Source organism: Panicum virgatum, chromosome 1N (genome assembly GCF_016808335.1).
Source record: "Panicum virgatum strain AP13 chromosome 1N, P.virgatum_v5, whole genome shotgun sequence".
NCBI classification, from domain to species: domain Eukaryota; kingdom Viridiplantae; phylum Streptophyta; class Magnoliopsida; order Poales; family Poaceae; genus Panicum; species Panicum virgatum.
In genome coordinates, this window is record NC_053145.1 from 20070598 (window position 1) to 20083979 (window position 13382).

The window sequence follows — 13382 nt, forward strand, 5'->3', positions numbered from 1 at the left end:
AGATATGCCATAACATCATAAACCAATCATGGTCTCACATGAAATACAAGATGAAAAATAGGGAGAAAAAATTAAAAAGAAAAAGGTGCTGGTCGAAAGATTAGAACCTGCTATCACCAATTCAAATGAAATGACTTAACCCTACCAGATAGCTCGGGATTGAGTTTGTTTCTTTCTACCATAAAATATTTTATTATTAAAATAATTAAGACAGACCCTTCGGATCCCGCATATAAGTGTCATGATTTAGCGGGGAATGTACTGCTAAACTTGGGACGCTGCAGGTTGGGACAGCGCTGCTGGTAGAAGAGATGTTGTGGCTGATTGTGATGTGAGCAATATGGCGGTATCTATGACCAATGTTATTCTATATATATATATATATATATATATATATATATATATATATATATATATATATATATATAGGCTTATTGTTTATGTCTATGTATGATCAGCAACAAGAATTGAATATATGGCACGGAGAAATGCGAGGAACGCAACAATACTTTTTAGCCAATAAAAAATTGGATTTTAAATTAATTGTTAGTCTTTAATGAGCTTGGCCCACAAAAAATGGTCAAGATGACCTGCAACAATCCATTTTAGCAAAAAAGTCGCAGAGAAACTTTATTGAACCATGGCGTTCGATCCTGGCTCTATAAAGCCCATGGACGGACGGACGAACGAAAATTGGTAGAAGGTAGAAAAGCACAAAGAATTTGTCCCGTGCTTTAGAAATACGTATAGATGAACACCTTTATTGAACCTTGTCTAGGGTGTGTTCTATAAATTGTTGGCTCACTGACCCTACCTACACTCTGAAACATAATAGCTTAATTAGTAGAGAGGCGTTGCAATATATGGGCATGAACAATATATGGGCATGAACAAAATGTGCCCTAAATATAATCCGTCGATCTGGGGAATTTAAATTTTTGCCATCCTTACCACCGGCTCTCGTCCAGTTGCCCTAGATATGCCATCGCTATACTTGCATGCGACCGATTTTTGCCACTTTTGCCTTCGTGGCACGACAGGTCGGCCTGCCAGCGGGACCGGCGCACAGGAAAAGACTGTGGTGCCCCTGACCTCCCCTTCACCGTGGTCAGTTCCATCCCACCTCCCGCTCAGAGCGTCTCCAGCAGTTTGGCAAATCGAGTTGCCATCTTTGATTTTTGGCAAAAATGTTAAAAATACTCCTCCAACAGTTTGGCAAAAGACTTGGCAATTTTTGGCAACTTGGGAAAAACCAGCCTCCAGCGCGTAAATATACGCGCGCGGCGCGCGGTTGGCATCGTGGTTTCTAGTCAGGTGGGAGGGTGAAAAAAGAAATAAATAGCAGAGAAGGGTTCCTGATTTAAATTTTCAAGAGGTGGAAGGACATAAATATAATTTTGTTTCTCTCTCAGGGTTCATGATGTAAGTTAGATCTGGATTTGGCAAGTGAATTATGCCAAACTATTGGAGATAAGTTCTTTTTTTACTTGGCATATTTTTTTAGAAGTTGACAAAACACAAGATATGCCAAGTAAAATATGGCAAACTCTTGGAGATGCTCTCACTCCTTCCTTCTCCTACCTTGCGCCTGCTTGTTTCTTCTCTAGCATTTGTTCCCTGATTCCCTTTTCCAGTCCTGCTCCGTTTGTTCCCTTCCTTCTCCGATCATCAGTTCCAGCATCCCGGTTGCTCACGCCGCCGAGCTTTGCACCCTCTCAACCACCCCAGAGTCCAGATCACGACCGTTGGTACTGTAGCAGCGCCGGTGTCAAAGATGAGCTTGTGGGGCGAGCCGGCGGCGGTCAGGGACGAGACCGCGGAGGAGCAGCTAGAGCGTGTCTCCGGGGGATGGTGCCGCCAGCGCTGGCGATGGCGGGGGCGGGGGCCGGGTTCCAGGCTGCTGAAGGCGGTCGCCACCAAGTTGGAGACGCTCCCGGCGTGCCTGTCCGGCTGTCCCACATGTCCAGCCACCCTTGCTTCGCCAAGAACACACTGTGCCGCGAGCTGTTGCAGTCGGTGTCCGCACGCTGCACCTCCGCGCCGCGCTCCCGCTCCGCCCTTTCCTCCCGCGCCTCCGCGGCGCGGCCGCGTCCCCGGCGCCGAGGGACGACATGGGCCTTGGCGCCAGTGAGGCGTGGGATGCCACCGGCTTTGTTCTGTCCGACGGCGCGGCGCCGCCGGACATTGGGGCCGAGGACCGGGGACGAAGAAGGAGCCAGGGGCAGCGGCGTCTTTTGCCATGGTCCAATCACGCTGGCACGCTGAGGTGGCCTTTTCACAGAGGTGAAAGTGGCAAAAATTAGACACATGGAACTGTAGCGATAGCAATTTTGTTAGGTGCAGCATAAGGGTGGCAACTGGACGAGTGCCATTGGCAAGGGTGGCAAAATTTTAAATTACCCCATCGATCTTGGCCATTTCTGCGCTTCTCTTCTAACACCATGTAATTCTAACACCTAACTAGATCACCTTCTTTAATAATTAAATTAAAACAAATAAACAAATAAAATAAAAGGAAGCCCTAACTAGATCCGACCAACAACTCGGATCAGACCCAACCAACCGGGCCGGCAAAGCCAACCGGCCCAGCCTGACCAGCGTCGAGTCCACCACCGTCTCGTCTTGTCTGACGAGGTCCACCACGCCAGCGGACCGAGCGCGCCAACTCGCCACCGCCACCGCCACCGCCACCGCGCGCCGGGAATAGCGCCGCTTCTCGCCCTCCTCCTCCTTTGCCTCTCCGTCGCCCGCCGGTGCTCCGCCACCACCGCCGCCGCGGCCTCGCCGTCCACGCCGTCCCCGCCCCCGCCCCCGCCGCTGGTCCCTGCGCTCTTCGTCATCGGCGACTCCACGGCGGACGTCAGCACCAACAACTACCTCGGCACTCTCGCCCGCGCCGACCGCGAGCCCTACGGCCGGGACTTCGACACGCACCGCCCCACGGGGCGCTTCTCCAACGGCCGCATCCCCGTCGACTACCTCGGTAATGGCTAATGCGGGCCGCAGTCTCCGCGGCGGGCGGCCTCCCTTTTGGTTTCAGAAACATTGACGCGGTTGATCAATGGCCGTGTGCGCTTCTCTCCCTGTGCAGCGGAGCGGCTGGGCCTCCCCTTCGTGCCTCCCTACCTTGAGCAGAACATGCGCACGGGCGCCGGCAGTGTTGGCCTCTCAAACGTTGATGGGATGATCCAGGGCGTCAGCTACGCGTCCGCGGCAGCCGGCATCATCTCCAGCAGTGGCTCTGAGCTGGTATATGTGCCCTCCCAGTCCCACCCCATCACCCCTACAAACCTGATGCTAAGCTTAATTTGGGGGGGCAGCATGGTCATGATTTTTATTGACAAATCTTTTGCATTCTGTTGTTACTATGTGATTTGTTCATTTCACTCGTGTGGTCTCTTTATTTTATCAGTGATGCTGATTGTAATCTTTTTTGTGCTGCAGGGGATGCATGTGTCGCTGACCCAGCAGGTGCAGCAGGTCGAGGACACATACGAGCAGCTGTCCCTGGCTCTCGGGGAGGCAGCGGCAGCCAACCTGTTCAGGAGGTCAGTGTTCTTCGTGTCCATCGGGAGCAACGACTTCATCCACTACTACCTGCGCAATGTGTCGGGCGTCCAGATGCGTTACCTCCCTTGGGAGTTCAACCAGCTCCTTGTCAGTACAATGAGACAGGAAATCAAGGTGCACTTCTTGTTTTCCGGTTAGTTCATTCAGTGCAGCATTGCTTGCATTGCCTTGTTTGGAGTGTGCTAGGCTGATACCTACTATGTTTTTTTTTTTGAAAATCAGTGTGTTGGATGTATCAGGGCTTAAGCTGTTGCTAGCCATGTGAGCACTTTTAGTTGTGATACTATATATTGTTCATTTTAACTTGGTGCCTACAATCAGTGTGTTCACTTTATACTCAGGGATCTTGATGCCTAAACTATTTTCACTTGCAATCAGCATAAATGTTCCCATGCTTTGAGGGGCTGTGCCTACTTTCACCTTTTTGTATCTGTTGCAGTTCTGAAGTTTAAACTCTGAGCCCAGCAAAGGGATTAAGTTGAATTGATTCGAATAACTATTCTGAATTTACTAGGGACTAATCAACAATAATTGATATTGATTATGTCTTGGACTCAACATATCTTTTATTCATCGATATGCTCACTTATATTTCTAGAGTTAGTTGTATTTTGTACTGCATAGTGCCCTTCATATTTTTGCCCAAGTTAACTCCATTTTTACTTCAGTCTCCACTTGTGGATCTTCCATACTTGTCTTTCTGCATTCATGACCTTACTATGATACAGCACAGCAGGATTAAGTTCAGATTCATACACATACCTTGATTCTTTATGCCTAATTTATCCCATCGATTATCCCTAAGAAGAACATACACTGCTTGTTAATTGAAGGTGCACATGGCTTGAAGTTGTTGTGTTGTCTGAAACCCTAGAGTTAAACTCATATACTGATACAAGAGGCAGAAGATTGTTTAGTTTCGTCTCTGTGTTTATAACACCGTCAATATTTTTTTGAAGGTCGTAAATCCTTCAGTATTAACTGGAATTTTGTATGTTTCATATGTGAATCTTGTTATATGGTGGACTTGTATATCCCCTGCTCTCTTCTGACAGTGATGGTTTTATGCAGAATTTGTACAACATAAATGTTCGCAAGGTCATACTGATGGGCCTACCTCCTGTTGGTTGTGCACCCCATTTCCTCGAGGAGTATGGCAGTCAAACTGGGGAATGCATCGATTATATCAACAATGTCGTAATTGAGTTCAACTATGCCCTGAGACACATGTCCAATGAGTTCATCAGCCAGCACCCAGATTCTATGATCAGCTATTGCGATACTTTTGAGGGGTCTGTGGACATATTAAATAACCGTGAGCGTTATGGTGAGCACATGAATAATTACTAAGTTTGGATTATTACTTGCTGTCCTTTGGGAAGCATTCACAACTGATTGAGGTACTGCAATGTGCAGGTTTTGTCACCACCACTGACGCTTGCTGTGGGCTGGGCAAGTATGGAGGCTTGATCATGTGTGTTCTTCCACAGATGGCCTGCAGCGATGCATCAAGCCATGTCTGGTGGGATGAATTCCACCCAACTGATGCTGTTAACCGCATCCTGGCAGATAATGTGTGGTCAGGTCAGCACACCAAGATGTGCTATCCTTTGGACTTGCAACAGATGGTAAAACTGAAGCTGTAGGACCAATCTGAAGCTAGTAGCCTAACATTTGTTTCGAAGAAATGTTTATAATTGTTTATAATTGTGAATCTGAAAGAGGGGACACGCCGAAATGTTTAGAACTGTGAATTACAGAGATCTATAAAGATAGACCTGCCAGTTTTAGACAGCTCAGGTTACATGAAAGTCTGATTTATTTTCTTCATACTAGAACATTTAGCGCGCTTTGCGCGCCCTATAATTAACTCAATAGTATACGGCTAAACAGCAAGAAAAAATTATACATCTTATATTAAATAAAATCACAAACACCAAATATATTAAATCTCATATTTTTTCTCAACAAATCAAAACTACAATTATCTGATCTAACCACATCTCATCGCAGGGGATTAGAATCTGATTTCCATATTAAAATCTAAATCTAGTACAACTCAACATCTGTTCTAAACTGCATAAGGTCTTATCCACCTTATGCTTGCGCACTTGTGGACTGAACAGACTTTGTATCAGCTATGGAGGAATATATAACGTAAGTGCAGATCTCTCTCTAAAATTAAAAGGCATGCAGGCCGCAGCTATGGTTTATATCTTTCAAATACATTATATGATGATATGTAAGTTATAGACACAATGTTAACTGGTGGAGCAGGCAACCAAACCAAAAATCTCAAGATAATATCTAATGGGGAAGAAAACGGGAAGGGAACTGCAGTAAAAAAACAAGTGCTATATATGGAGGCATCAAGGCACAAAGACTGGAAGTAAGATGGCATAACAATAGGCAGGCAAGCGTAAATTCTGTACACTGAATGCGCACAGAATATGTGGATCATGGCAGTATTATTGCTGTTGTGTATGCTTTGAAGGAAGTGTTGCACCTTCAAATCTTGACAGGCAACCAGGAGCACAAATGATCCCAACAATATTCCGATCATATATCATTTGCATGGTAGGTTTGAGAATAGCAACCCAGCACAACTGCAAGTGGAGGACAGGTAAACATATGAACCTCAAAGATTTTCACATATCAAATTATGAATAGCAAAAAAAAAATCTTGAGTAATGCTTCAAGATATAATTTCCCAGAAAGACGTGAAAGGTAGAAATGCATTTACTCTTGATTATCAGTGAGTGATCTGCATGTAGCTTCCTTAGCAAGCTCTGAAATTATCATCCATTGGCAATGTGGTACCTGTATGAATCTACAAAGGAAGAAGGATGGTTTAAGTAGGACACTCCAAGCGAACCATACAAGTTTTTTTTCTTTTGAAGAACCTTTGAAGAGGGCAGGGAGCTCCTGCATTTCACCTAAGAACAATAGAATTGATCTGGTTTATAAGGAAAGTTGGGCCTACAGCGTATGGTTAACTGAAGGGAAACCGGCGAAAAACCTGAACGACACAAACTGACTCATATTTACAAGAACAATTATCAAATTTGCTCATTGGACTACAAGATCCCATCTGATCTACAGAAAGAATGCTGATCGGCCACATAGATCATAATTGTGCCCATTGAACCTGACTTTCGCAGTAGCATTCATGTGGTAGCTTAGTTAGACATGAATGCGGCCCATGCTCTATTCTTCAAACTGAAGACACATATCTGCAACAATTGATCAAACTGTAGAATATCTATTTGAACTGATGTACAAATAGTAGAAGCTAATCTTGGTGGTTTGACGCAGGAACTGAGAAAAATAGAAAATATACATAGGTACATCGAATCAATTACTTCCTGCGCAAATTTGGAGCAACCATTTTCATTTTTCAGCATCAACTAATGCTGTTTTTTTTGTCAGACCAACCATTGGCTCATGAAGCTAAGGGCCTGGTACTGCTAGATTGACGTTTCCACTTTAGGATTGATTATTATTTCTTTAAAATAAAGAAATGTTTCTTAAGTTACAACAGTTTGACAAATAATACGTCTTACTCTAAAAATACTAACTACTCAGTGAGGATCCTACCTTGGAGGCATTTCTTCGAACGGGTGCTGGGCTTCATCCATATCGACGGTGACTCCAGCTAGCCCAGCTGGTTGGGCTTTCGCAGGTGCTCTTTTAAGACGTGGCAGATCACACAGAGGACACCAAAGCCACTTTGCTCGGCTTGGACCTGAGAGCAGCGATAGAAAGAGGAGAGAGGGGCTGAGATGAGTGTGACAGACCCGCCGAGTTAAAATGCTTAATTAAGCATAACCGCCATAATTTGGTATATTAGCTTAATTAAGTGTAACTTGACAGGCGGTTTCCAACCCACAGGCCGACCGAAACACACCAGAAGTCTCGAACGAAGGCGAGCGCAGAAGGTACCAGCATGATAAAATTTTACAAGAATAGTAATTAATTTTACATTATTTACAAAACCGCTTTCCATTTAGAATAAACATAAGAAATGATAGCAGCAGAAGAGAATTTAACCTGAGGAGCATTTTTAATAGAGAACAAATAAATCAAACTGAATAAATCGAGAACTTCCGAAACGTGAAGACAAGGCGCCACATCGAGCCCACCGATATGACACCTAGTTAGCTCCTGAACCTGAAATAGGATAAACAACAAACCCTGAGCAACTAATACTCAGCAAGACTTACCCGACCAGTGGGTATAACTTAGCCCACATACCTAGACATGCAAGGCCGTTGGCTGGTGGTTATTTTGCAGAAAACAGCGACTAAAGTGAGTCCTTAATTTCCATATTTTATCTCCAGATTCTATACAAATTAACCCTAATCCAATATATGCATAAACAAACTATAGCAAACATGGTGGTGCAATCAAGAATAATTCAATATGTTCAACATTATATATATATATATATATATAACTCACATTCTAACATTTTGCTACGATGCAGCAAAGAGATCAAGGCCCTCATAACCGCGAGACACGGCGAATCGATTCGATTTAACCTTGCAAGGTGGACCTAACCAACACGGCACGTATAAATCCCGTCGGACCACACGCACCAACCCTTCCCCTCCCCGCCTCGAACTACAGGACCGCCCCACCATCCTGTGGTCAGCCGAGCTCAACATGAGACCACCAAAAGTAATACATGCATCTCCATTTCTCTGCGACTACTCGACTACCCCAGGAGGTGAGATGGAGTCCTGTACTTTCGAAGCAAGGCAGTACTAGGCTTACCGGTTTCGACTACCTCCTACTCCCGGTATGCGGTTAGTACAATTCAATCCCCGATCAGCACTGCCACAACGACCGGTCCTTAATCGACACAGACGGGGCTAAGACAACCAGGAACCCTGTCCTGCTGCCATACCTATACATAGGGCTGGAAACGAGCCGAGCCGAGTCGAGCCGAGCCCGGCTCGGCTCGGCTCGGCTCGGCTCGGCTCAGTAGTTTGGCGAGCTCGCCGAGGAGGCTCGGCTCGAAGCCGGCTCGAGCCTGGCACAAAATATATATTATGCAGTTAGTATATGACTAGTGCATATATATATATAAAGCGTATACATATGTTGAAAGTAATCAATAAACAATAATCATGTTAAGCATAGATATAGATTAATATTGATATTGTCACACCACAGGTTAGTGTTAGAGTGTTTCAAAATAGCTTATGGGCCATCATGAGCCTCAGTGGACTGAGCTCGCGAGCCGGCTCGGCTCGGCTCGGCTCGTCATTTTTGCGAGCCTGAGAAGTAGGCTCGGCTCGTCTCTGTTATCGCCATAAATTAACAGGTTAATTAATGGGCTGCGAGTGAATTGGGCTTAATGAAGAAATTGAAGGAGGCTTACGAATCGGCTCCTGCGTGAGCATTTGGGCCATGTGGGCCGTGTATCCATAGATTTAGTTCAGATTGAGTTAGAGATAGAGTCCGATATGGACACGTTAGTTTAGATTGTTTTCCAAGTCTCCGGACTATAAATATGTACCCTATGATATTTGTGAAAGGGGGAACGTCATCACGTTTTGCAAACAACAACTCTCGGCGCACCGCCACCCCTAATTCTAGGGTTTCGTCCAAGTAAGCGCCATGTTGCCCTGATCGCTTCTTACGATCAGGGCAGCGTTGTTCTTGCTTTTACCTTGGTATTACTTGTACTGAAGCGTTTTTGATGGCGAGTAGTACTAGTTATCCTGATTTTCGTAGCATGAATTTTAGTAGATTCATTGTGCTTTTGTTGCTTATCATCTACGAACATCATGTCATCTCTGCGCGATCATGTTTTAATCTTATACTAATTCTCGTTGCATGGAATTAGTCGTGTAGAGATGACACCCTGCTTCTTTTCTATCTAGTAAATCTAATCTGTTATGGTTTGTTATTATACGTAAGAATTGGTGTAATATCTGCTAGGTTAGGCCTTGCAAACGGGTTGGATGATCCGGTGACGTATTAGATGCTTTGCTTTAGTCTTAACTGGGAATTGATCCGGGAATCGGCTTTCTTTATTCTTAGGCCTCTATTCTGGTTAAGGTTTAGTTATTTATTACGCTCATTAGGCCCAATTACGTGTAGGATGTTCCGATCTAGCAGTGAAACTTTTATCGTCGTGGATTAGATTAGTTAGATTTAATTGAAGCATCTTTACAGTTATTTGCTTTATTTATCAATATCTGGATATATACAGATCTGATCTGACACCGGGACTCGATCGGCTCTTCAGAAGCCGATGCAAGAGTCGTCCCGGGGAGCCGACCACGGCTCAGACTTATGTTTGCACGTGTTTGTGTATGCAGGCAAATCATCGCAAACACGTTCGCACCTTCCTGATCAGGTATAGGTCAGGTGGCACGCCCTGTGTCTTCGAAAGCCGCGGTGTGTGCTAGGATTGCGGGCCGTTGACGAGGGAGCAGTGCCTGCCAGCGCCCCGGCGACCTCCCGGCTCTTCGTGTTGCCTGTCGCTACTCGCCGGTGGGTTTTGACCGACAACACATTCTGGCGCGCCCGGTGGGACACTCATCAGCAACAACGTCCACCGCCGGAATGACAGGACCTCAGGACCAAACCTGTCACGTATGAAGAGCTGACTCCAGAACACAAGCAGAAATATGATGAGGTCAAAGCTCAATTCGAAGCCGATCTCATCGGCTCTTTCGAGAGGACCCGTAACCACGGCATCAGGTGGAAGGGGTTCTCACCCGAAGGCGCTCTCGACAACGTTGACTTGTCCGTACCATCAGAGGAGCGCACCAGAGCCCTGCGCCAGGAGATGAACTACATGGTGGCTCACACGCTTCATCGGCACTCAGAAAGCCTGGTGAATGAGCTCGAGCGTGTGGCACATCGTGTCATCCAGGAGGTGATCAAGAACCAGTACTCCCCATCAGGACCAATCTTGGGGAGTCACAGGGGAGAGGCCTCACTTCAGTCTAGGCCGCCAATATCCTATTCGCTCACGGCCCCAGGACCGCAAGGTTCGCCGATCTATGTCGTCTACAAGATCGGCGGTGACCCTGGAGAAGGCCAGTTCCTGAGCGAGCCTCCTAAGGAGATCCCGCACGGGTACACGTGCGTATACATACCTGATAACAACAACCCAACGCGCACGGGACATCTGGTGGGTACAGGAGCTTCAGGGGCAGATGCGGAGAAACAGGCATGGCTAGCGAAGTATGCTACTGGGCCGAGTACTGAGCCCTCGGCCCCAGGAGTTCTGAGTGTGGAGCAGGTCAGTGCAATATTAAGGGACTAGTTCGGCATCCTGCCCAAGAGAAAGGCGATCGGCTATTCTAAGCCGTACCCAAGTGACTACGACTTGATCCCGTTGCCACCCAAGTATCGGCTCCTGGAGTTCACCAAGTTCAGCGGGTCAGAAGGGGCCAGCTCCATCGAGCATGTGAGCCGATACCTAACTCAGCTCGGGATGATTTCGGTATCGGATCCTCTGAGGGTCCGGTTCTTCTGTCAGTCTCTCACGGGCTCAGCCTTTGGATGGTACACATCATTGGCCCCAGATTCGATCCGCACTTGGAGGCAACTGCAAGATCAGTTCCACACCCAGTATCATTAAGAGGCTGCTGAAGTCGGGATTGCTGACCTCGCCCAAGTCAAGCAGAAGCGAGGGGAAAGTGTGTCGGAGTACGTGCAGTGCTTCAGAGAGGTTAAGAATCGATGCTACTCATCGGGCATCACAGAAAAGGAGGCCGTCGATTTGGCAGTTTTGGGGCTCGCTAAGCCGATCAAGGATCTGGCTTTTCAGTTGGAATTCACCTCTCTGGCGCACATGGTACAGAAGCTCACGACGTATGAACACTATCACCCTGAGCTATACCAGGAAAAATTCAAGTGCCATGTGAATATGGCCCAAGTAGATGATTCTGATGATTCTAGCAGGGAATAAGAAGTGGCTGTGGTAGAGTGGACCCGGGGGGCAAACCCCGTCCTGTGCAAGTGGGTCAAACAGAAGGGGCTTGTGAAGGGCTTTGATTTTGACGTGGCCAAGGCAGAGCAGATATTCGACTTACTGCTTAAGGAAAAGCAGTTGAAGCTCCCAGAGAATCACAAGATGCCAACGATGCAAGAGCTGCAGGGGAGGCTGTACTGCAAGTGGCACCACTCGTTCACCCATGCCACGAATGACTGCAAGGAGCTGCGTCGGCAGATCCAATCGGCTATCGAGCAAGGCCGATTAATTCTGGCCCAACACACGATGAAGGTGGACAATCAACCATTCCCACAAGCTAACGTGGTGGAGCTGTCGGATTTTAGACCTGAGGGCCAGAACTTGGCGTTCCAGATTAACATGGTGGGACCCATGCGCCGCCGTGACGAGCAGAGGAAAAAGACCACTTCTGGCAAACGGCCCTAGGATGAAGACGAGCCGGAGCAGCAAAATGTTACTGAAGAACAAGTGCGTCACATCCGCAATCAACTTCCAGCTTCCAATCGGCTTCTGAAAAAATACCAGTATCCGTACAAGTTGCGCCGCTGATATGAATCGGAAGAGTAGTATGAGCACCGCACAGGGAGGACGCTGGGGAGGCGCCAGGCTATACGTGACCACTGGCATTGCCCGTTCTTCAGGTACTGTTGGAATTCCGGCATGAGCCGATTGCCTACTATCGATGATTGCTTGGAGTGCAGGCCTCGGGGGCGCCAGCCAGGCGAGACGTCGGTGTTCCAGCGCTTGGGGCCCAAAGCGCATCACGATGACCATATTTAGCGGTCATCCAGGGATGATCTTGAGCTAGAAGGGGAAGATAAGTATCATCGTCCATGATGGTGTCCTGACGGGCTCAGCCGCTCACAGAAGCGCAGAGTGCAGCACTTACGCAATCTCGAGGAGGCAGAAGCAAGGTACCTCGACGTGCTGAGGAAAGCACGTCCAGATCTCGCGGGGCAAGTCAGGCACCCGCGAAGGGTGGAAAGGCGCCCTCTAAGGAGGGAGTGGAGCCCCAAGCAGCCAAGAGCCGATGAAAAGCCATCGGCTGATGTGAATATGGTGTTCGTGCTCCCGTCGGAGTTTCGGGCGCCCCAACCGGAGGAATTGGCCATCGCGCGGCTGGATCTTGGCCCACAGCCGATCATCTTCGAGAAGCCCAAGGAGAAAACCTACAAGCACCTGAAGGGATTATATCTCAAGGGCCTCATCGACGGCAAGCCTGTGAACAGGATGTTGGTCGACACTGGCGCCGCGGTCAATCTGATGCCGTACTTAGTTCTGCGCCGATTGGGTCGTTCTGCTGCTGATCTTATCAAGACCAACGTGATGCTCAATGATTTCAACGGCCAGCCATCAGAGGCACAGGGCGTCCTCAATGTGGAGTTGATAGTTGGCCGCAAGACCGTCCCAACCTCGTTCTTCATCATCAACAGTAAGAGTACGTACACAGTGCTACTTGGGAGGGATTGGATTCACGCCAATTGTTGTGTTCCTTCCACGATGCACCAGTGTTTGGTCCAATGGGATGGCGATGAAGTGGAGGTGGTCCGTGCAGATGACTCCAGCGAGGTTTCGCTCGTAGACATGAACGCCTGGGACGCGGAAGGGCAAGAGCCGATCTCAGGGATCACGTTGGAAGACTGTGATCGCATCGAAGCGACAAAAAATAGATTGAGGCTGGTCTTATCCACTGGCCTCACAGAATAAATACATCCTGGCATGCTACAGAGCCTAGCAGGTTTAGAGAGGCCGGTCCCAGCGATCGGCGCCCAAAAATAGACAATTCTTGTTTAGAGTCAAAATTGTTACATTGCGGACAGACTTTAGCCTGCTC

At 47.5% G+C, this 13382-nt stretch overlaps 1 protein-coding gene and 1 long non-coding RNA gene across 2 annotated transcripts; one reads left to right on the top strand and one right to left on the bottom strand.

Moving 5' to 3' along the window:
• Window positions 1-1774: 1774 nt before the first annotated feature.
• LOC120653404 (GDSL esterase/lipase 7-like) lies at window positions 1775-5357 on the top strand. The gene is made up of 7 exons (XM_039931156.1): window positions 1775-1952; window positions 2014-2266; window positions 2553-2983; window positions 3092-3249; window positions 3445-3684; window positions 4642-4897; window positions 4987-5357. Exons 1-7 carry the CDS (start codon window positions 1775-1777, stop codon window positions 5214-5216), a joined length of 1746 nt encoding a protein of 581 aa, XP_039787090.1. The 3' UTR covers window positions 5217-5357.
• A 389-nt stretch (window positions 5358-5746) lies between these two features.
• LOC120654014 lies at window positions 5747-7351 on the bottom strand. Its single transcript, XR_005666938.1, has 3 exons — window positions 7168-7351; window positions 6314-6400; window positions 5747-6176 (listed from the first exon to the last, which is right to left on the bottom strand). It is a non-coding gene; the product is annotated as an uncharacterized LOC120654014 (long non-coding RNA).
• Between the last annotated feature and the right edge of the window lie 6031 nt (window positions 7352-13382).

Excerpts from the sequence above, each read along its gene's own strand:
- LOC120653404 (XM_039931156.1), top strand. The coding sequence starts at position 1,775 with ATGAGCTTGTGGGGCGAGCCGGCGGCGGTCAGGGACGAGACCGCGGAG. Across the intron at positions 3,685-4,641 it reads CAATGAGACAGGAAATCAAG|AATTTGTACAACATAAATGT; the intron begins GTGCACTTCTTG and ends GGTTTTATGCAG. Across the intron at positions 4,898-4,986 it reads AAATAACCGTGAGCGTTATG|GTTTTGTCACCACCACTGAC; the intron begins GTGAGCACATGA and ends TGCAATGTGCAG.